This window comes from Petaurus breviceps, unplaced genomic scaffold, assembly GCF_028583685.1.
Source record: "Petaurus breviceps papuanus isolate PSGF00001 unplaced genomic scaffold, PetGlider_PUasm1.0 174, whole genome shotgun sequence".
NCBI classification, from domain to species: Eukaryota; Metazoa; Chordata; class Mammalia; order Diprotodontia; family Petauridae; genus Petaurus; species Petaurus breviceps.
Window position 1 is genome coordinate 19,121,043 of NW_027185761.1, and position 23,391 is coordinate 19,144,433.

Sequence of the window (23,391 nt, forward strand, 5' to 3'; positions counted from 1 at the left end):
GTTCTTCCTGGTTTAAGTATCAGCACCATATTTGTGTCATAAAATAAATTTTGTAAGACTCATTCATCTATTTTTTTCCAAATAGTTTATATAGTATTGAAATTAATTGTTCTTTAAATGTTTGGTAGAATTCACTTGTGATTCCATCTGGCACCAGAGAGTTTTTCTTAGGGAGTCCATTGATGACTTATTCAATTTCTTTATCTAAAATGATTAAGTATTTTATTTCTTCTTCTGTTAATATGGGCAATTTATATTTTTGTAAATATTTATCTATTTCACTTAGACTGTCAGATTTATTGGCATATAGCTGGACAAAATAGCTCCTAATTATTGCTTTACTTTCTTCTTCATTGGTGGTGAATTCATCCTTTTTATTTTTGATATTCTGGTAATTTGTTTTCTTCTTTTTAAAAAAAAAATTAACCAAGGATTTATCTATTCTATTATTTTTTCATAAAGTCAGATCTTAGTTTTATTTATTAGTTCAATAGTTTTCTTACTTTCAATTTTACTAATCTCTCTGTTGATTTTCAGAATTTCTAATTTGGTGTTTAATTGGGGATTTTTAATTTGTTCTTTTTCTAGGTTTTTCAATTGCATGCCAGATTCATTGATCTGCTCTTTCTCTATTTTATTTATATAAGCATTTAGAGATATAAATTTTCTCCTAAGAACTGCTTTGGCTCCTTCCCATAAATTTCAGCATATTGTCTCATTATTGTCATTATCTTTGATGATATTATTGATTGTTTCTATGGTTTGACCCACTCATTCTTTAGGATTAGATTATTTAGTTTCTAATTAGTTTTTGATCTATCTTTCTATGGACCTTTATTACAAATAATTTTTATTTCATTGTGATCTAAAAAGGATACATTTAATATTTCTGCCTTTCTGCATTTGATTGTGGGGAGCATTCACTTTTAGATGAGATCATTGTATTATTACTTGTGCTTAGTAACAGAAAACCTATCACAAAGTGGGAGTAATCTATAAATATTTGTAATGTAAAACAAAACACATCGATAAATCTTTTTAAAAAACAATTTTAATTAAAAGAGATAAGATTCAGGAAGATAGATGTGGTAGCTGCTTTCTAGTAGCCGAAGGGTAGGTTAGGTTTGTTCCATTTGGTCCCAGAAGGTAGGACTAGAAACAGTTGGGTAGAATTTGAAGAAAGACAGATTTTGGTTCAATGGAAGAAATGTTCTTAGTGTTTAGAGGTGTCCTAGATTGGAAGGGGCTGCCCTGGGAGATACCAGGTTCCTCGCTGGAGGTCTTTAAGCAAAGACTGGAGGACCACTTGTTGGTGATGTTTAAGAAATGCTTTTTGGATGAATGAGTGATTTGGAGTCAAAAGACCTGGGTTCAGGTCCCAGCTCTGACACTTATTATCTGTGGAATCCTGGGCAAACCAGTTAATCTCTTTGTAAAACAGTAAAAGTGTAAAATTATACTCTCTACCTTAGAGGGCTATTGTGAGGGAAGTATTCTCTAAGTTGTGGCGTGTCATGGATGTCATCTTGTATTAGTAAATATATTAGTTGGGCAGAATTTGATTAAATTCTTTTTTTTGCTTTTTGGGGGGCAATTGGGGTTAAGCAACTTGCCCAAAATCATACAGCTAGTAATTATGTCAAGTGTCTGAAGCTGGATTTGAACTCAGGTCCTCCTTACTCCAGGGCTGGTGCTGTATTCACTGTGCCACCTAGCCACCCCAAATTTGATTAAATTCTTGTTTAGGGTTGTAGGACTAGATGTCCAACCAAGACACCTCTGGGATTTTGTGGAATGGAACTTGAACTGGCTTTTGGGGACACAGAGAGAAGGGGGAAGGGTGTTCCAGACATGGGGAACACTGAATAAAGGCACAGAAGGGGAAACAGGGACTGGGGAGAGGAGGGGTTGAAATAATAAGAATAACTTGCTTGACTAAAGAAAAGCAGGAGATGAGATTGGAAGAGTAAGATTATGCAAGATATTGGATGGCAGTCAGAGGTATTTGGACTTGACACAGGAGACTTAGTGAAACTGGGAGATTGGCAAAGTCAATTTGAATCTGACTTTATGAATCCTTTCCTCCTCCCATTCCATTTTTAGGCTCCCATCCAAATTTAACTTTAGTAAATTCTCTGCCCTCTACCTTCTACCCCTCTGTGTGAATGTAGGTCCCTGGGCTGCCTCTCCCAAGGGGCTTTGTACTGTCAGTCTCTTCTCTTAAGGAGAACTCTGTCTTCTGAAGAAGGAAGGTCAAATCTCAACCTACAGGCAGAAAGGCCTTCCTCAACAATGGAGAAACCACCTCATGGAGGTGGGCAGGCAGTTGTCTACTCTGCCTGTACATAAGGCAGGCCCAGAGGAGTTGTAAGTTCATGAATAGTAGAGACCATTTGGGGATCTCAGAGAATGGGGCCTAGTGTAGGCCCTGAACCAGGAAGGAGAAGATACAGGTGCTAAGTACAGCTTTGCTCTTCTGCTGATTATTACCTATATGACCCTGACCAAGTCTCTTCTTTTCCTGGGCCTTGGTTTTCTTCTCTGCAATATTCAGAAGTTGGTTAGATGATTTCTAATTCTAATTTCTAATGGTTACTTCTATCTCTATCATTCTGTCTTATAATTTATTATTCTATCTTACGCAAGAACTAGAAAGAACTTTAGAACACAAATTTGTGCTCTTTAACTGGGGATAATAAGATGGAAAAATATTAGGGCCGGCCAGGTGGCTCAGCGAGTGACTCAGCCTTCTCGGCTCCAGTGCTGAGAAGACCTGGAGATCGAATCCCGGGCTCAGACACTTAGCACCCACCCAGAAACACCTGGCCGTGTAACCTTGAGCAAGTTACTTAACCCTGATTGCTTTAAAAAAAAAAAAGATGGAAAAATATTTATGACTGTGAAGGGGAGGGGCAGGGAAAAAGTGAGCTGACACCTCTAAATCTGACCTCTTTTTTTTTTGGGGGGGGTAATGTTTGTGTTGCACATCCAGGGAAATTCCATACCTTTCACTGTGACCACCGTGCCTGCAACCCACCTGTAGGGAACCTTGCCACAGGCAGGACCCCTATCACGTTCACCACCTGTGGGGAGAGTGGTACAGAACTCTCCTGCTCCTATGTGGACCAGCCTCCCCTCCCTTCCAGCGCCTTGAACTGCGGTCATCTTCAGTGCACCAAGTGCAATGCCCAGCAACCCAACAATTCCCACCCACCATCCTCCATGACAGATGACGTCTTTACCTCTCCCAACACCTGGTGGCAGTCAGCTGCGGGTATCTCACGAGAAGAGATTCGTCTGGACTTTGAGACAGAATTCTACCTGACTCATGTCATTGTGGTCTTCAAGTCTCCCCGACCGGCCGCCATGATCCTGGAACGTTCCCAGGATGGTGGACATACCTGGAGGCCCTATAAATATTTTGCCACTAACTGTACAGCCACCTTTGGGCTCCAAGATGACCTCATTGAAGAAGGTTCCCTTTGTACATCTAGGTATTCGGATGCCGTTCCTTGTACCAGAGGTGAGGTAAGTATTCCATTCATTAGTTTGGCACTCAAAGCCTTCTATAATCTGTCCCCAGTCTACCTCTCATCTTCAATATAAACCCTCTACCTCTAGTAAGTCTGTTGTTCTCGGGGTTTCTTGCACAGGCCATGCTCACTACTAACTCCCCACCTCCAATAGGAATCCCTCCCCACTACACCCAAAACTCATCTCTAAACCCATCCTATTAAGCCCAATTTCTTCCTAAACATTTCCTCCATCACCTCTGCCCCCACTGGGCTGGCTTCCTGTCCTTTGCACTTCTGTTCCACCAAGTGGCTGTACCCAGGTTCACAAATTCAATTAGCACGTTGGTTTTAAGTTCCTAGAATTTCATTGTTGCACTCAAATCTTTGTCTCTCTCCACAAAGACTTGTAAATCCAGGTCCATGTTCAACTCAACAAAGGGCTGCATGATACCTCTAAGGCCTCACCCCAGGACTGAATTTAGTTTAATGAACATCTGTTCAGTCTGGCTTTGTGTGAGGCATTGTGCTAGGGTGGGCATATAAAGATCATGATTGTCATTGTGATGTTCTTTTTCTTCTTCTTCTTCTTCTTCTTCTTCTTCTTCTTCTTCTTCTTCTTCTTCTTCTTCTTCTTCTTCTTCTTCTTCTTCTTCTTCTTCTTCTTCTTCTTCCTCCCCTTCCTCATGTATTTCTGAAACTGATGTTTCAAACATGACTGTAGGGCCCTTACATGTATTCTTATTAAATTTCGTGTTGTCAGGAAAGTGTGGAATCATGGATGGAGAACTGGCCTCAAAGACAGGAAGACATGTGTTCAAGTTCTCTCACTAAGACATATTAGCTGACCCTGGGAAAGTCACTTCCCCTCTTGCTGCTATAGGCAACTCTCTAAGACTACTTATTGTTAAGGAGTTACCAATCAATTCTTACATTCTATCCTTATAAATTTAAAAATGCTTATGCCTTTAAATCATTGATAAAAATGTTAACATGAACAGATCCCTGGGGCACTCCACTACAGACTACCCTCCAAGGAGATGTAGATATTAATGACTACTCTTCTAGTCATTCAGCCAGTTCTAAATCCACCTGACAGTGCTATTTAGACCAAAGGTGTCAGGCAGCCCGGAACAGTCTTGAGTGCTGAGGAAGCCTAAGTCAGATTAAATTGTAATTAGGAAATATTTAACAAAATGAAAATACAGTGAACATAGATAATGTTCATATGTGGTTTTCTAAGTCAACATGTGACTCATAGCAATCTCATGCATGGTTTAGTAGCCTTGATTTCTACTTGAGTTTGACACCACAAGTCTGACTTATGGGTCTCTACTTTATCCACAAGGGTAGTACAAGAGTCATCGTCAGATGATTCGCCACAATCTAGAGCTGTATCTACAGTATTTTAGTAAGCTACAGGTCTAGTAATCCTGACCCCCCGAGGAGGTGAGGTTAGTCTGGCATGGCTTCTTCTCAGTGACTCTGAATGATCATTTGGTGGGGAAGGGGAACCATCTCTTTTAACTGACATATTTTAGACTTTTTCCAGGAATCTGATGACTGACTGTTCTGTGTGCTGGAACCCCTGCCCAAGCAGAGCTATGAGGCAAGTCCCCCAGGCTATTGCTCACATTCCCCTGGTCATCAGAGCTGCCATGCTACCAACTCAGTCTAGATCCTCTGATTCTGGTTCCAGGAATCAGTGTTAAGCTCACCACCCTAATCGTCTGCAGGTTCTGCTCTCCCCTTTTTTGGGGAATTGAGACAACATTTACTCTCTTACAGTCATAACCAGCAAATCTTCTGCTACCCTTCATTGTAGCCCTGGTGATGGACTCACCAAGGGTGGCCAAGGGCTCTCTCACTGTCACTCCTCAGACTCACCTATTAACCATTTCTTGCCTTGTTCTTTCTTTCCTGAAGACCATTCTCTTTGGCAAAGCAAATGGAAGCAAAATGAGTTGAGTTGTTTGGCCTTTCCTCCATCATCCTTTGGCCATTTGCCTCTTTTCTCTGGGGAGCTGAAAACTAAAAACTACTTGTGGCCAATAGTGTTCGTTGCCAGCCTGGGCTCTTTTTATATTCTAGAGTCTCTCATTTTATTCTTACGGGATTTACATTCATCTTGTTTGTTACCCTTACTTCCCTTTAGCTTGTTCTAGACTCTAAAGCTAATATGGCGAATAACCCATTTCCTTTCCAAGATTCAAAACTCCGCTCTCCTTAAAGCATTTCTCTCTTCTAACCCAGTTCTCTTCCACCTTCACAATATTTCACTTACTTTTCCCAAAAACTACCTACAGACCTGTAGGTAGTACAATGGATTGACCACAGACCTGAAGTCAGGAAGACCTAAATTCAAAGCTGAAATCAGACACTCATTGGCTGTGTGACCCTGGGCAAGTCACTTAAGCTCTGTTTGCCTCAGTGTCCTCATCTGTAAAATGAGGAAAATAATGACACTGATCTCTCAGGGTTGTTGTTAGGATGTAATGTTTGTAAAGTGCTTTGCAGACTTTAAGGTGCCATATAAATGCTGGCTATTAGGGTCATGCACACTTGTCAGAGCTGGGATTTGAATCTACTCTACCATTTTGTGGTTGTTCAGTTGTTCAACATGTCCAACTCTATGTGACCCAATGGACTTTGTCCATAGGTTTTTCTTGGCAAAGAAACTTAAGTGGTTACCTTTTCCTTTTCCCGTGTGTCCCCATTTTACAGATGAGGAAACAGAGGCAAACAGGGACTAAGTAGCTTGCCCAGGCTCTGGATTTGAATCCAGATCTTCCTGACCTGAGGCCCAGTGCTCTAACCACTGCAGCTGCCATTCAAAGTAGAGGAACACAGAATTGTGGAGTCCAAAAGGTGCTGTGGAAAGGTGTCAGGGGCAAGGACGGAGAGGGGCCAGAAGAGTGGGGGGAGGGGTGGAATGGGACGAGCCAGTAGCAAGCAAGAGAGTGGAAGTGTTTGCCAGCATCAAGGAAGCTTGAACACTGCAGCAATTTCCTGCATCCACTCATAGGCTTTATCTAGTTGGGAGGAGGAGGAGGAGGGAAGGAATCAATTCCCCCAAAACTGGTCTGGGTCCTCCATATGGGAAGCACTTGGTAGAAATGGGGAATCCAGGGGTGGAACATCCGCCTCAGTTCTTGTTAAGTGCATTCTGACACCCAGAGCCATCACAAGGGATCAGATACTTGGAATAATCCCAGGTGGGGCCAGTTGCCTGAGACAACACACGTAAGCCCAGGGACAAGCCACCCTTTCTCCCCCTCCCACTCCCACATCTCCCATTTTCTGTGAACCAGAATCAGAAGGCCTTGCCCACATTGGCAGTAGGGCAGCTCTGATGCCCAGGGGAATGCAGGCAATGGACTGAGGGACCTGCCTCGCGGCTCTGCTTGGGCAGGGGATGCTGGAACCTGGACCCGCCAGACGTCGGCTTACGGCTGTGTGGGCTGGTGGAATGTGGACAGCTGGCCTCTGCAGCTGGGGCTGTTAGCTCATGGCTCCCTTGGCCTGGGGAATGTCAAGGCCCTCAGTGGTTTGGAGAGGGTACGTGACTGCTCAGTTCATAGTGAGGGAAAGGATGAGCCACCACAATCCACGGGGGCTCGGGACGAAGGCCCTCATGGGCTGGGCTGCTTGATCAGGTGAGGGCTTGTGGCTGCATCAGGCAGTCTGACTGGGATTTGATGGAGCCAGACCCACAATAGAATGATCTCTGGGGCATCAGCCGACACCCCCTCCCCCTCTCCTCTGGGCCCTCACAGAGCACAAAGGAATGGACAAAATATTTTCTATGCAGCAAGTTTTTAAACTTGCCTGTCCACTTTAAAAAAAAATGCAGAGGTAGAGAGGAAGGGAATCTATGAAATCAATGGCAGATCGGCCAAATATGTCACGTCTCAGTCTCATGAGCCAGAACCCATAGGAACGACGGGACCGCCAACTGTCAGGTTGTAAGAGACCTCAGAGAGCCGCTACTGCAGCCCTCAGACGGACAGAAATCTTGTTTGTGATATCCCTGGCAAGTCGTGGACGGGCCACCTAACCTCCCTTCAGCCTCAGGTCCCTCACCTGGAAAGCGAGGGGCATTGACCTGACTGACTTCTGACCTCCCTTCCAGCTCCAAACCGAGGATCATGTCCTTTCTAAGATTCAGGCTCAGAACCAAGTTTGAAAGGATAGGACTGGACTGTGATGTTGCTGTTCAGTCTTTTTTTAGCCGTGTCCAACTCTCTGGGACCCCCTTTGGCAAAGATACTGGAGTGATTTGCCATTTCCTTCTCCAGATCACTTTACAAGTTAAGTGACTTACCCAGGGTCACAGTAAGTGTCTGAGTCCAGATTTGGACTCAAGTCTTCCCACCTCCAGGGCTAGTACTCTACCCACTGCCCCAAAAGAGGAGTTAAGTAACTTACCCAGCCAGCAAGTCTCTGAGGATGGCTTTGAGCTCACATCTTTCTGATTCCAAGTCCAGCACTCTGTCCACTATGCTACCAGCTGCCAAAAGAATTTGCACAAGGCCACCCTCCTACACGCAGATAAAATATGCAGCTTCCTATGGGGAATTTTATTGTTGTTGTTGCTTATGTCCAACTCTTTGTGACCCCATTTAAGACACAGATACTGGAGCGGTTTGCTATTTTCTTCTCCAGCTCATTTTACAGATGAGGAAACTGAGGCAAACAGGGTTACGTGACTTGCCCAGGGTCACAGTAAGTGTCTGAGATCAGATTTGAACTCAGGTTCTCCTGACTCCTGATTAGCTATCCTAGACCTTGATAAGTCATGGCTAAAGCCAGCCAACAAAGGAATAAGCAACTCTGTAAATGAAGTGAACACATGAGGGGCAGTGATGGAAAGGGGCCTGGATTCCATTTTTTCTCTCTTACAACCTGTGTGATTTGAGGCAACTCACTTGCCCCCTCTGGGCCTCTGTTTCTGCACCTGGGAAATGAATGTGTTGGACCAGCCCAGCTCATCTCTTAGGTCCCTCTGAACAGGGGCTTGGAAGGTGGGAGACCTGGGCTGTCATCACCTCCCTACCCATAATGCACTGTGTTACCCTGAGACCTCTTTCGGGGTCTCAGTTTCCTCCTCTGCAAAGGGAGGGAGCTGGATGAAATGATTCCAAGGTCGCTTCCAGCTCTAAGATTCTCTAAAGAGGAATTAAGCCTCGAGAACAAATGTTGCTGAGTGGGCTGGCTTGCTGACAGAGAGCCTGCATGGTATGTCAGCCCACCCTCTGGCCCGCCCTTGGTATAAAGGGCCCCGCTGAGCAATAGAGCCCAAGCAGAAAGCAAGACTGGGGGCTGATCTCATGGAGACAAAAATAGAACACCCCACTCTGGTCATGACTCAGAGCCCCGGCCAGAGGCTCCCAGGGAGGCAAAGGGCTCTTTTTCCTCTGGGAGCCTGGCTGGAAGGGGTGGGGGGAAGTTCATAGCTGTTCCGAGGGGAGAAAAGAAGCATTCCTCTGTCTGGGGCAAAGGACTGTAGATTGGCAAAATTCGATTTTTATGTTCCCAGCCTCCTTTCTCTGGATCTTCTCTGACTAAATGCTTGGCACATAAATGCTTAATAAATGCTTTTTAAAAAAAATTCATTCATTAATTCATTCATTCTTTCCTTCCCTCCCCCAATCCCTCATCATCCTTTTCCCTCTCTCCCCTCAGGTTCCGAATGACCTTTTTCCTTTTCATTTTCTCCCTCCCATAATTTTCTTCCTCTTATATTTTTTCTCTTGGTGATAATTTACCATTTAACCTGAAGATAAGAGATAGAATCCTAACCTATCAAAATCCAAAGGCACCTTACATTGGGCCCAGTAGGCTTCAAAAGGAATATAATTCAAATACAAAAGGAATCTAAGGCATAAAAAAGGGAAAATAAGACCCAGGGTCCCCCTGGGAGGGAGAGAAGAAGCCAGGTCTGACATTCCCAGGAGCCGGCAAAAGGCCTTAGCAATCACTGGGCTTATTTAATCCCTTCATTTTAATGGATGAAGACATTGAGCCTCAGAGAGATGGAATCACTTGTTTGAGGCCACACAGCCAAGTGGGTTGCCTCTGGTGATTCTATCTCACAATATCTTTCTTGGCTTGCCTCCTCACCCCCATTCAGGCCCTCATTATCTCTCGTCTGCACTATTGCAATAGACTCTTAATTGGTGTTCCAGAAGCCAGGCTTTCCCCTCTCCAGTCCTTCCCACACACAGCTGGAAAATGAGCATTTGTACCCCCAGCTCTTGGCCAATGGTAGGTACAGAAGAAACGTTTGGTGAATTGAGTTAAGTGTGTTCTGGTGCCAGAGCTAGTGGCCTTGTCATTATATTGGGTTCCTGAATTTTAGTGCAGGATTTTCTTCTCTTCATTTAGATAGATATGTCGCAAACACCTCTGGGAGAGTTATTTTCAGCCTTACCTGTAACGGTGTCATGGAAGACTTTGTCCTTCTTGAAGGAATTTCAGGCATTGGAGAATTAAATGAAGGAGAGATTGACTCAGGCTGGGCTAGTGGGTGCCATAGCTGGACATGGAGTCAGGAAGACCTGAGTTCAAATGTGTCCTCAGACACTTACTAGCTGTGTGACCTTATGTCAGCCTCAGTTTCCTCATCTGTAAAATGGGGATGATAATCATAGCACCTACCTCCCAGGGTTGTGGCAAGAATAAAATGAGATTATATTTGTAAAGTGCTTTTGCACTACACAAATGTTATTCTTATTATTAATTATCATTATTATCGCTTGTTTTTGCATGATTACATATGTGTAATCTATATAAAATTGCCTGTCTTCTCAAAGAGGTGGGTGGAGAGGAAGGGAGAAAATATGGAACTCAAAATTTTTTTTTAAAAGATTGTTAAAGGGGTGGCTAGGTGGCTCAGTGAGTAAAGCGCTGGCCCCAGAGTCAGGAGGACCCAACTTCGATTCTGGCCTCTGACATTTAACACCCACACAAAAAAACTAGCCGTGTAACCTTGGGTGAGTTACTTAACCCCAATTGCCCTCCAAAAATAAAGCAAAAAAAAAAAGAATATTAAAATTTTTTGTTTATATATAATTGAGAAAAAGTAAAAGTCTGTGCTACCCACTGGAAAGGCTGGTTCTAGCCGAGAACGAACACTACTTTAGATCTTGATTCACAGAATGTCAGAATTGAAAAGGCCCTCAGATAACATCTAGTCTGTTTCATTTTTACAGAAGGGGACAGTGAGGCCCAGAGAAGGGAAATAACCCAAAGAGCCTTGATTATAGCCCAGGACTTCTGACTAAATTTTTTTCTTTTTCTACCATACTATTGCCTTTTACAGAACAGACCCTCTATTCTCAATTCCATTCAATTAGCATGTATTAAATGCCTATTAATGGTATGGGTGATAACAAATACAAAAATCATAGTCCTTGCCTTTGGGGAGTTCATATTGTATTCAAGTAGCTTGATTCATGTTTTCATCTCCCAGGTCATCTACCGGGCCCTAACTCCAAGTAATCAGATTGACGATCCTTATGGCCCAGAAGCCCAAGATTTGCTAAAACTCACCAACCTCCGTCTCCTGCTGCTAAAAAGGCAGGATTGCCCCTGCCAGGGGGTGAGACTCCTGGAGAAGCCCCAGCGATTCACCCACTATGCCATCTATGACCTGATTGTCCGTGGAAGTTGCTTTTGCAACGGACACGGAGAGATGTGTCAGCCAGCAGAAGAGACGGGGAACTCCAGAAGTATGGTGAGGAATATGACTTCAGTGGGGCTGGGGTCCAGTCTTGTCTGTCTGCTGGGAAATGAGTATTCACATGAACTGACCTTTAAAGGTTCCCAGTGTGAAAGGGAGAGCAGAGGACCTTGTGATGAATGAATGGAGAGAGAAGAGGGGGAGAAGGAGAAAAGCCTGATTGATGAGAAGGATCTCATGCTTTGTTTGTTCTAGCTGACCTAGGATAGAAGACTGAGTGCACTCATGCTCTCTGCTCTCTCCTCCATCTTGTCCTATGGAGGTCTTTCTTATCTTTTAAAAACAAGGTCAAGGAGGCCACCTCCCCTATGACCCAAGGTAGAAATACGTTAGACCCCAGTAGTTCTCAGAATGTCCCTCCTGTATCACATTCTGTCGTGTATTACAGTGATGTGTGCACTTGTCTTACCTTCTTTACTAGACTATAAGCCCTCTGATGGCAGGATTATTGTTTTTCATCCCCTATGGCTTTTCACAGAGAGTGCTGGGTCATAGAATGTTGGAGCAGAGAAGGAACTTAACACATACAATATTAGAACATAGACCAAGGAACATTAAAGTTAGATGTGACCTCAGAGACCACCTCTCATTTTATAGAGGAAGAAATAGAAGTCCACAGAGGGCATATGGACACTGGGATTTAAATGTGCTTGTTCCAAAGTAACCAGGTAATCACCTTCTTCACCATCATCATCATCACAACTAGCATTTATATAGTGCCTTAAGGTTTGCAAAGTGCTGTACAAATATCTCATTTGATCCTGAGAGGTAGGTGCCTTTATTATCCCCATTTTGCAGATGAGGAAATTGAGGCTAAGTGGTTGAGTGACTTGCCCAGAATCACATAACTAGTAAGTGATTAAGGCAGAATTAGAGCTCTGGCCTTCCTGACTCCCAAGACTAGTGATTTTCTACTTTACTAGGTAGCCACCTAAGAATTAGAGGATGTCTCTAGAAATCAGGTGCTATCCTTAACTTCTGTTCTCTGACAAATGTAGCAATTGTAGCTGCCTATGAATTAGAGAATTTCTCTAGAAATCAAGTGCTCTCCTTAACTTCGGTTCTCTGACAAATGTAGCAATTCCAATGCCAGAAGACAAGAGTCTTCTGACCACATATAGACGGAGGCAGGAAAACATGCTCTGGCCACCCAGAAGATAAGCACAGTGACTCTTCCTGGAGGCAAGCAGCACTTTCATAAGCTCAGGGGCAGTTTCTCCTTTCCCTTAGTGACCTGTGGGGCAGAGCTGGATGGAAATATTTGGAAGAGATTTCAGTGACTCATCCCTGTAAGAACATGAGGAAATCGCTGTTGGTGTCATGGAAAGAACCCTGGATTAGTTATTTGGAGACCTGGCTTCTAGTTCCAACACAATTAAGAGAGCACTGGTCCTGAAATCAGGAAGACCTGAGTTCAAATCCAGCCTCAGACACTGACTAGCTGTGGGACCTGGGCAAGTCATTTCACCACTGTTTGCCTCAGTTTCCTCAAATGTAAAATAGTGTTAATAATGACAACTGCCTCATGGGGTGGTTAAGAAATTAAATGAAATCATATTTGTAGAGCTATTATAACAGTGTCCGGTAGCAGTGCCGTGGAAGGTGCTTAATTAATGCTTATCTCCTTTCCTTCCTCTGTTATCATTTCACTGTGGCCTTTGTCAAGTTCTTCAACTTTCTTGGGTCCCAGTTTCCCCAAATGTAAATGAGGTGGGATTAGACAAACTAAAGGGATATTTTGATGGGACAATGACCTTCTCTCTATGCTTCCTAGTTTATCTATGTCCTTCTTAAAAGAAGACACGCAGATCTGAGTGCAATATTTCACTAAATTACTGACTTCAGCAGAGCAAGAGACAGTGGGACTGCCATTTGATCACATATGACTCTTCATGATCCCATTTGGAGTTTTCTTGGTAGAAATACTGGAGCAATTTGCTATTTCCAGTCTCTAGCTCATTTTACAGATGAGGAAACTGAGGCAAACAGGTTAAGTGACTTGCTCAGGGTCACATAGCTAGTAAGTGTCTGAGGGCAGATTTGAACTCAGGTCTTCCTGACTCTAGGTCTGGAGCTCTAGCCACTATACCACCTAACAGCCCCACAGTGGACCTACATCATGGATCCCATGTCTCCCTTACTTCCCTCTAGGATGTCATTTATTAATTTTTTTCTTGTATAAAACATTTTTGACATATTGACTATCCTAAAACCCTCAGATCTTTTATAATTTGTCTAGTCATGCCTCCCCTATCTTGAACCTATAAAACTGATTTTTGATCCCACATATTAGACTTTACATTTATCTTATTATCTATCATTAGACTTTACACTATTATTATTTCCTCCTATGAAGCAATTTTGAGGGAAAGGATGAGTTAGTGAATAGGGAGTTCACTCAGAGTCAGAAGAAGCTGGGTTCATTTCTTGACTCTAATAAACACTGGTTGTGTGACCCTGGGCAAGTCACTTAGCCTCTTAGTGCTTCAGTCAACTTTCACAGACTATATGTTGCAGAGTATATTCCAATATGCATTGGTGGAGGGAATTTTCTCCCTGGGAGTTCCCTATACTAATGAAATTACAGAAATGACAAAAATAGTCTTATAAAGTTTGGTCCAATGCTCTGCCTCAGGGGTTGGCAAACCAAAGCCTGTGGCCCAAATCTGGCCTGCCACCTGTTTTCCTATAGCCCACAAGTTAAGAATGGTTTGTGCATTTTACAAGACTTCCTGAATGGGGGCGGCCAGGTAGCACAGCAAGTAAGAGCACTGGCTCCAGTGTTGAGAAGACCTGGAGATCGAATCCCGGGCTCAGACACTTAGCACCCACCCAGAAACACCTGGCCGTGTAACCTTGAGCAAGTTACTTAACCCCAATTGCTTAGGGGCGGCCAGGTGGCTTAGCGAGTAAGAGCACTGGCTCCAGTGTTGGGATGACCTGGAGATCGAATCCCGGGCCCAGACACTCAGCACCACACCCAGAAATAACTGGCCGTGTAACCTTGAGCAAGTTACTTAACCCCGATTGCTTAAAAAAAAAAAAAAGACTTCCTGAATGAAGGTGATCCTGGATCATATGCCGAAGCCTACTTGGACACATCATGGAATCTTTAGCTTGTCCTTTTTGATCACTTGCAATAATAATTGTACTGGGGGTGGTGTTCCTTGGTTAATGGCCCTAGAACATCTCCGGGAAGTGGGAAAAGACATGTAGTGAGAAGTAGTTCTCCTTTCTTTGTACCCCCAGTGCTTAACAGTTCCCGGTCTATAGTAAGTGCTGAATAAATGATTGATGACTGACTTTTAAATGTGATCCCACTCAGTCTCTTTTCTTTGAGAGGCTGCATGGGCTCTGGAGTGAGGAAGACCTGGGTTTGAATTCTACCTCAGACGCTCACTGTGTCACCCTGAGAAAATCACATCAGCCTCAATTTCCTCATCTGTAAAATGAAGGTGTTGGATTCACTTGCCTTTAAGGTTCATTCCAGTTCTGAGTCTGTGATCTGTCTTATGCATGTCTTCCCTAATCAATTCTGGGCCCAGCACTGTCCTTTTGTAGTATTTGCCCAAAGTTTATGTATTGATAGGCTAACTACTTCTCCAGCTACTTGTTATAATCTGGGTGATATTCATTCTTCATCCATTTTGTGTTTCTAGTATGGATGGTCTCTTTTGAATGAACATTGGTTTTATTGAGATGATCTATTATGTTCCAGGAATACAGGTAATTGACACAACACTGTTTGCAAAAAGGTACATCTGCAAAACCTCTCCATCAACAGGGAACCTCTTTTCCATTTGTACTTTGTAAGACAGGCAAACTGGTAGTCCTAAAATATTCTCATATTTATCTCTTCTGTGCACAGAGGTCATGAAGGGAAAGTCATGAGGTGCCCCTGAATCTCCCTCCTTACTTTTTCAGATAGAATGGGGGCAAGTGAATATAGCTGCATTTAAGCATTGGGACGTTCAGCAAGCCAAAGCAGCCAGTCTGTGACTGGGGTAGCTAGAGCCTCCTGAGATGTTGGGTCCAGTCCTATTTTCCCACAGAGCTCCTCCCTTCCTGGCAAGAGCAGAAACTAGCTCTTAGCAGTAGTTGATAAACAAGCTTGTGTTACTGGTTACTGCTAAGTTCTCAAACATTCCTCTCTGCCCAGTGGGGCTGTGGTGACTGAGGACTCTGTCACAAGGCCATTCCTGGCTCCAGTTTCTAAACAGAGGAAGAACCATGGCAGGACTTTTGTTGTGCTCCCTGGGGGCCATCCTGCTGCAAACTATGGAAATATTGTTGGGCAGAGCCAGTGAATCTGATCAGGCTGTTTGCCAAAAGGAAGGCAAGGGAGATTTCAACTCAGCTGCCTCTAGGAGTTAGCAAAAATACGAACGAAACACGGCCTGCCCTCAAGAAGCTTACATGTTACTGGGGAGACATACACAAATAAGTACAAAGTATATGAGAAATTCAGTACAAATCATAAGAGAAATAAGTAGAAAATAAATTTTTTTTGTGGGGGGAGAGCATTTGAAGTTGGGAGATCAGGAAAAACTTCATGCTGGAAATATTCACATAGGTAGAATTTTTAAGGAAGAAAGGAATACATAAGTGAGAGTTCACTACAGGCATGGAGCAATAGTCAAGGCAGAGAAAGACAGGACACTGAGTGAGATCCACAGATTTCACTCACATGAAACTAAGACTGTCAACTCCAAAAAGGAAGGAACAGAAAAATGTGACCCAGAGAAATCACCAGGGAACCATGGTATAATGGTCTAAGACTCCTGGGATCCTGCTTTCAAAGCAGGTGGGTCACCTCAGAAATCTTGACTGCTGTGATCAAAGTAACCCAGATGATTTCAGAAGGAGGACAGGAGTCTCCTTCTCTCAGAGAGTCAGATTCTAACCTAGAATGTTCCAAGCATAGAAATTTCCAACCATATGAGGGGTACGTGAAGGGTCATTCAGACCAGAGATTGGGGAGGAAGGGTGAGGTCACCAGCTAGGAAGAGGCATGATCAGGCAATGGACAATCTGTAGGACCAAGAAAAATAAAACAAAAAAAGCCAGAAATTTTCCCCAATGACATTTAGGCTCTAAAATAACTCTGGGGCTTACTGCCTCCTCAGATGGCTGGTTCCATTTTTGAAGTTTTCAGCCTTAGGAAATTCTTCCTTATCCCAGATTACCCTTGGTACCTAATAACAGCTTCCACCCTATGCCCAAGGGTCAAAGGTTTTAGGCAGCAGCCTCTTGGCATGGGGTCTGGTCCATGACTGGGCTGATGGTACAATAAGCAATTGGTCACCTACAACCAACTGATCCCTTAAAAAAAATCCTCCTCTGTTTACTCACAGATGCTTAAAATCCCTTGCACGGGCAACAGAGCCTTTCCTTCCTCCCAGGATCAGAGGTGAGGCTGAAAATTCCTGTTCTCCTAGGAGAGGAGCAGATCACAATCCCTCTATGCTCTTGTCTTTACCTAAATTCTCCATAGGGAATCCACCCAATGCTCTAGAGGACTTCCCTTGGCTCTTCCAATAATCAGCAGTTTTGGGGCAAAAGTCTGCCAAGCACTTGACTTGTATCATCTCATTTTAGCTTCACAACAATCCTATGAGGCAGGTGCTGCTGATATTGGTACCCACATTTTACAGATGAGAAACTGAGGCTCAGAAAGTGACTTACTCATAGTCACTCAGCTGATGGGCATTGAGAAGGGGTAATCAGATCCAGGGTCTTCCCAATCTTGAGTTCAGTATTTGTCCATTATCTCAGTCCTTCTATAAATGGCTGATGGTGTAGCCTTTTCTGAGAGTAGGTTCAGGGTCTGGGCGGAAGGAGGGAAAAAATATAAGTTAGAGGGTGAGCATGTAGGCATGAGGGAACTTAGGCCACAAATGGAATGTGTCAGAGGTGAGATTTGAACCCAGGTCCTTTGATGCTGCAATCAGTGCTCTTTCTACCATTTCTGAGCAGCCTGGGAAGGACGGGTGCAACCACTGAAGACAAAGCTCCCAGGTTTGAATACTTTGCAGACTGTGGTCCTGGGTTATGGGCCAGAGCCTTTGTTTTCCTATTGCCCTCAGGCTAGGTGACTTGGCCGCAGTTCTCCACACCCTGCAAATAATCTGGACTTTCCACATGCCTCTGCAGTCTGCAGCTAATCCTTGAGCTGAATTTTCACCCTATCTGATCCAGCTTGTGCCAGGGTGGGTGGCCCCCAAGGCTGCTATTCTCGATGATGATGCAGAAAACACACATACACACACACACACACTGGGCTGGAAGGCAGGCTTATGGGATCTGCCTTAGGAGAGAGTGGGTTCCCTCTTCATTAAAGTTTTTCAATCAATAGCGGGACAGACAGAGGGAATTCTTGTTCAGGCTCAGGTTGGGCTGGACATCTTCTGAGGTCTCTTCCTATTCAGAGACGCTGTACTTCTAATTGGGACAGGGATGGCAATGTTCTTTGGGAACTTTGGGGAAGGAATTACAGCTTTAAAAGTAGAATTGCAGACCTTGGGATCTGAGAGGGACCTAGGGCTACAGAGGGGCAGTGATTTGCCCAAAGTCACACAGCAAGTTAGTGGCAGAAGTGGGGCCAGAGCCCAGATCTTCGGGTGTCTGACCTACAGGTTCTCCTAGCTCCAAGAGAATGTTCCCTTAGGTATTTCAGCACTTTCAGTTTTGGACAGAACCAGGAAGTAGAGTTTAAGTAGAGGGGAGTGGGTGGGCACAGGAACAGCAAAGTGAAGCAAGATTTGACTAGGGTCATAGATTTAGAACATAGATTTAGGATCCTTACTGAGAATCAATTCCAGTGATTCTCCAACATTTTGTACTCATGGTCCATATTTCTTTACCATGAAGTATCTATCCCATTAGACGATGTTACTCTTATGGATAGAGGGAGAGATGTTGACTGGGTATTAGGACAGTTAAATGAATTCAAAATTGGTTGAATGAGAGAACCCCCAAAGCAGTTTTTAATGGTTCAATTGCACCTTGGAAGGAAAATGCTAGTAAAATGCCCTAAAAATCTTATGGGGGCCTTGACGCCATGCTGCTTGATATTTTCATCAATTATTTGAATGAAGTTATAGAAGATGTGCATATCAGAATTGAAGACAACATAAATCTAAAGAAGGATATGTTGGATGACAGGATCCAGATCCCAAAAATATTCCCTCAAGCCAGAATGATGGCCTGAATAGAATGAGATGACATTTAATAGGGAGAAGCATGAAGTTTTATACATGGGTACAAAAAACTTGCTTCACAAGTACAAGATGGGGGGTGCATGATTAGATAGCAGTTTGTCTGAAAAATTATCCAGAGTTTTAAGTGGATGGAAAACTCCATAGGAGTCAATAGTGTATTATGGTAATAAAAAAAAATCTCATGTTATCCTGGGCTATGTTATGGGACATATAGTGTCCTAAAGGAGGGAAACAATAGTCTCATTCTGGCCAGAACACAAAGAGAGTATACCATGTTTAGTTCTGGGTACCATATTTTAGGAAGGAAGAAAGGAAATAAAGGATGGAAAGAGGAAAGGAGGGAGGAAGGGGGAAAAGAACAAAGGAAGGAAAAAAGGAAGGGAGGAAGGAAAGGAAATAAGCATTTATTAAGTGTCTACTATAAGCCAGGCACTGTGCTAAGTACTTTACAAATATTATTTCATTTAAGCCTAACAGCCTTGATAGGTAGGTACTATTATTTTCCTCATTTTACAGTTGAGGAAATTGAGGAAGACAGAGATTAAGTGACTTGCCCAGGGCCACACAGCTCATCAGTGTCTGAGGCCAGATTTGAATTCCTGAATCCAGGCCCATGCATGCCACCTTGCTGCCTCAAGGCCATACACTGGAACATAAACAAAACACATACAGAAGAAAGTGACTGTTCATTGAATGAATGAATAGAAACCATGTCATATGAATATCTGTTGAAAGAATTGGGGATGCTTAACCTGGAGAAGAAGAAAGACTTAATGATAGATGTTTTGGGGGTATTTGAAGGACTGTCATATGGACAAAGGAGTAGATGTGCTCTTAACCTCAAAAGCTGGGGAGGAAATTGCAGAGGGGCAGATTTAGCCTTGGTATATAGAAACTCTACCCATCAGAACTTTCCAGGAGTGGAATGGATTGCTTTGGGAGGCAGTGGGTCCCCCTCACTGGAAGTCTTTCTTCAATAGTCTTGTCACCAATGTTCTAGATGTGAGTTTGGGTCAGATATAGATATCAGGCTAAATGGCCTCTGAGGTTCTTCCAACTCTGTAATTTGGTAAAGTGGTTTCTGCTTTCTAAGCCTCAGTTTCCTCTTCTGTAAAAATAAAAGAGTTGAACTAGGTGACTCATTCTCCTTCCAAGTCTAAAATCTTACAGGGTTCCAACTTGCATGAGGTCACAGAGCTAGTAGTAAGTGCCAAAACTGGCACCAGAATTTCTGCCTTCAAGCCTGGTGTTTTTTCTTCCATAAAGGGTCAAAATTTAGTGTCCAATAAAATTCACACATTAATCTAATACACCCTGTTCAGCCCCTTACTGGAGATACCTAAGGCCTCAATGGAAAAGAGATGAGAACCTACAAGGGTCATTTTTCACATCCTTTGGCTCTAAACCACATCTACCCTTCAAATTCTCCTTGTCTAATAATTACTGAAACGTCTCTTCCTCAGCTGATCAAAAGGATACTGTCTCTTCCTAATGAGACTCCTTTCTAATCTGTGGGTTGGTAATAGGAAGAAGTCTTGTTCATGTAGCTACAACTTAAATGGGCTTAGTTGGATTTTGTCCAAAGGATCCTCAGGGGATGGAGAGCTCCCCAGCTCTAAAGGTCTTCAACTATAGGTTGGATCACCAATTGTTGAGTGTAGGGGTTGAACCAGAAGAGCAAATTTAAGTAGCAAAGACATGTGGGGACCATCGAAGCCACCAAAGTCCTTTCTTCCAGCTTGGAGATCCTATGATTTGAAACAGAGGCTGTTGGCATTTTTATTAGAACTTTCCTAAAATGTTCTGGGTGGAGCTAGAGGCTAAGGGGGTGACTGGTTTTATTACTTAACTGCTTAATGACTGTAAAGTGGTTATTTTTAATTACTTAATGGATGCTTTGGTTTACTTTCATCTTGTGGTTTTAAATATGATGGTTTTCCTTCCAGAAGATGGTCTTTTATTTTATTAGAAACATTTATAAATGTTGTTGAGGATTTAATAACCTTGTGGCTGCTTTAGCCTGGGGTGTTCTTTGCTTTTCCATATATAAAAAAGAGTCTACTTCTTTTAAAGAGACCAGTTCAAAGTTAGAATGCTACAACTTTTAAAACTGGAAGAGATTGTCTAAGTCCCTTCATTTTATAGAGGGAGAAACTGAGGCCTAGAGAAGGGGGGAATTTGCCCAAGATGACACATCTAGGTAATGGTAGAACTGAGACTAGAATCCAAATCGTCTGCCTTTGTTCTCTATTTGTTCCACCATACTTTTTCCTGTCTCAAAGAGAACTTTTTTTTCATTGGGAACTTAATTAATTCATTGAATGAAAGGAGTAAATGAATAAATGAGCCATCTAGAGCTCTTTCCAACGTTCAACAATTCAACAACAAAGTGCATTTACTAAATACTTTGTTCCTGGAGCCATGTTGGATGCTGGAAATACAAAGTAAAGAATGAAAAAGTCCCTTCCCTCAAGGAAGGGAAAGACATTCTATTTGGAGGACACATGACTACAAATAAATAGATGCAAAATATATATAAAGCAGTTTCATTGGGCAACAAGGGAAGAGTGCTAACCATGGGGATGATTGAGAAGGGCCTTCCATAGACAGCAGCACTTTAACTGAGTGTCGAAGGAAGCTTGGGTTACTAAGAGGTAAAGTTGTAGGGGAGAACATTTCAGGTAGTAGAAGCAGCTGGTGTAAAGGCAGAAGGCAGAGATGGAATGCCATGGGTGGGGAGCCCAAGGAGGCCATTCAGGTGAGAACGAAGAATGTATGAAAAGGACCAGGTGAAATCAATCTGGAAAGATGGGTTCTATACATTATCACTCAGTTGGTCTTCATAACAGTCATGTGAGGCAGGTTGTATAGGCATTATTGTCCCCATTTTACAGATGGAGAAACTGAGGTTCTGAGGTGCCCCTGCTTAAATAACAAAAGAATCTGATATTCGGAGCTAGAAGGGGGCTCTCATTTTGCAGATGAGGACACTGAGGTCCACATAGGTTATATAATTTGTCCAAGATCACACCAGCAGTAAGTGTAAGAAGTTCATTCTCATTCTGTCTCTCTGTCTGTCTTCCATCTTTCTATTTTTCTATCTATCCTTCTATCTCTAGTATCTCTAGCTACCATCTATGTATCTCTGTCAATCTATGATAATAGAGGATGATTTATCTGTTTCTCTGTCTCTCTCCTTCCTCCCTTCCCCCACACAAATGTATATATAGTGTTCCCAAAGCCTTAGTGATTTGCCCAGGATCACACAGCCAGTTGGTGTCAAAGGCAGGACCATTCCTGACGTAAATGACTGGCCCTAAAAGCTAGCAGCTTTACAGAATGATCCTGTGGCCTCAACACAGGCAACCTGAATCAACAGCAGTTGGCTGGCTTGGGAAAGCCTTCATCTGGACCTGGAGTGCCAGAGGAGAATCTTAAGCATTCTGGCAGCCTGGGTCAGTCAGGCCAAACCAAGACAACATCCCCACAAGGGTAGGAGGTGAAATCCAAGGTCAGCCATGAGTCCCTTGGCTGCCACAGAATTGTTTACTCTCCTGGGAGTGATTCTTCTATAAAAGCTTCCCTGGAGGTCTAGAACACACTTGGGAATCAGGACACTTGGGGTCTCAGTTGCAGCTTTTGTGGCTTTAGCTGTATGACTTTGCTCCTCACTTGCCCTAGGATTTCCTTCTCTATAAAGTGAGGACAATAAACCTCTTCCTTTCCCCCTTTCCCTCTCCCTCTACATGGACAAATGGTTCCCTGGCCATCTCCCCACACATGGACAGATGGTTCCCCGGTCATCCTCCTCAGCCCCTTCCTACCACAAGCTTAGAAGTCCATTGTCAGTCTGGACAACTAGAAGTCCCATATGTGGCGCCATGTTCTGAGGCAAGGGATGGATTCCAAACCTTAAAGGAATTTGTGGGAGAGTGTTCCCTGCCATGTCTCTCCCATTTATGTCTGCTCTTCTAGCAGGGTATGTTGGATTATAAAAAGCCTCTTTACCTAAGAATAAAGTCCAGGCTCTTAAGCCTGGCCCGAGGTCTTCCCCAGTCTGGCCTCATCTTACCTCTCCCACTTTCTCTCACATTGCTTACCTTCCTGTAAACTCAATTCTGGCCAGATTGCTCCACCCCCTTTGTCTGGTGTGCACCATGCTTAGTTGGGCCTCCATGACTTTCCTTTCTATTCCCTTGCCTAGAATCCTCTTTACTCAGATGTATTATGACCCACCTTTAGAAAACTCAGTTCAAGGCTCCACTTTTTATCTGAAGTCTTCTCTGGCCAGCCAACTCTGTGATGATTTCTGGGTCTTCCAACCTCTGAGAGCACTGAGTGTCCAGACCCACTGCCTCACATTACTAGTGTCCCACATGGCTATGTCCAGAGTTATAATGAGGAATTCTTTTACCTGGGGAAAAGTAGATTAAGAGAGGCTGGGTGGCCATGGTGGCGGCACAGATGACAATGATAAGGGTGATGGCCAGAGGACAGTCTGATTAGCAGTGCAGTTGTCCTGGGACAGTGGGGCACATAGTTGACATTCAAAAAATTATTATATATATATTAGAACATAGGATGCTGAATTTGAAGGAGACATAGAACTTAGAATGTCAGCATTGGAACAGACCTTGGAACCTAAAATGTCAGAACTGAAAGGGATCTTGAAACCTAGAATTTCATAGGTAGAAGGGTCCTTGGAACACAGAATGTCAGAGCTTGAAGGAACCTTAGAACCTAGAATTTCAGAGCTGGAGGGGTCCTGAGAACACAGAATGTCAGAGCTGGAAGGAACCTTAGAACCTAGAATTTCGGAGCTGGAGGGGTCCTGGGAACACAGAATGTCAGAGCTGGAAAAGAACTTGGAACCTAGAATTTCAGGACTGGAAGGGACCTTGGAACCTAGAAAGTC

The 23,391-nt window shown here is 43.4% G+C and overlaps 2 protein-coding genes across 2 annotated transcripts in view; both read left to right on the top strand.

Moving 5' to 3' along the window:
* Positions 1 to 23,391, top strand: part of TMEM43 (transmembrane protein 43) — a 350,998-nt gene that overhangs the window by 263,666 nt on the left and 63,941 nt on the right. The gene's annotated exons all lie outside the window — the stretch shown is intronic.
* Positions 1 to 23,391, top strand: part of LOC138158013 (netrin-4-like) — a 61,245-nt gene that overhangs the window by 14,130 nt on the left and 23,724 nt on the right. The window contains exons 2-3 of the mRNA XM_069083856.1: positions 2,993 to 3,528; positions 10,987 to 11,250. Coding sequence (XP_068939957.1) covers positions 2,993 to 3,528; positions 10,987 to 11,250 — 800 coding nt within the window. The remainder of the gene's footprint in view (positions 1 to 2,992; positions 3,529 to 10,986; positions 11,251 to 23,391) is intronic.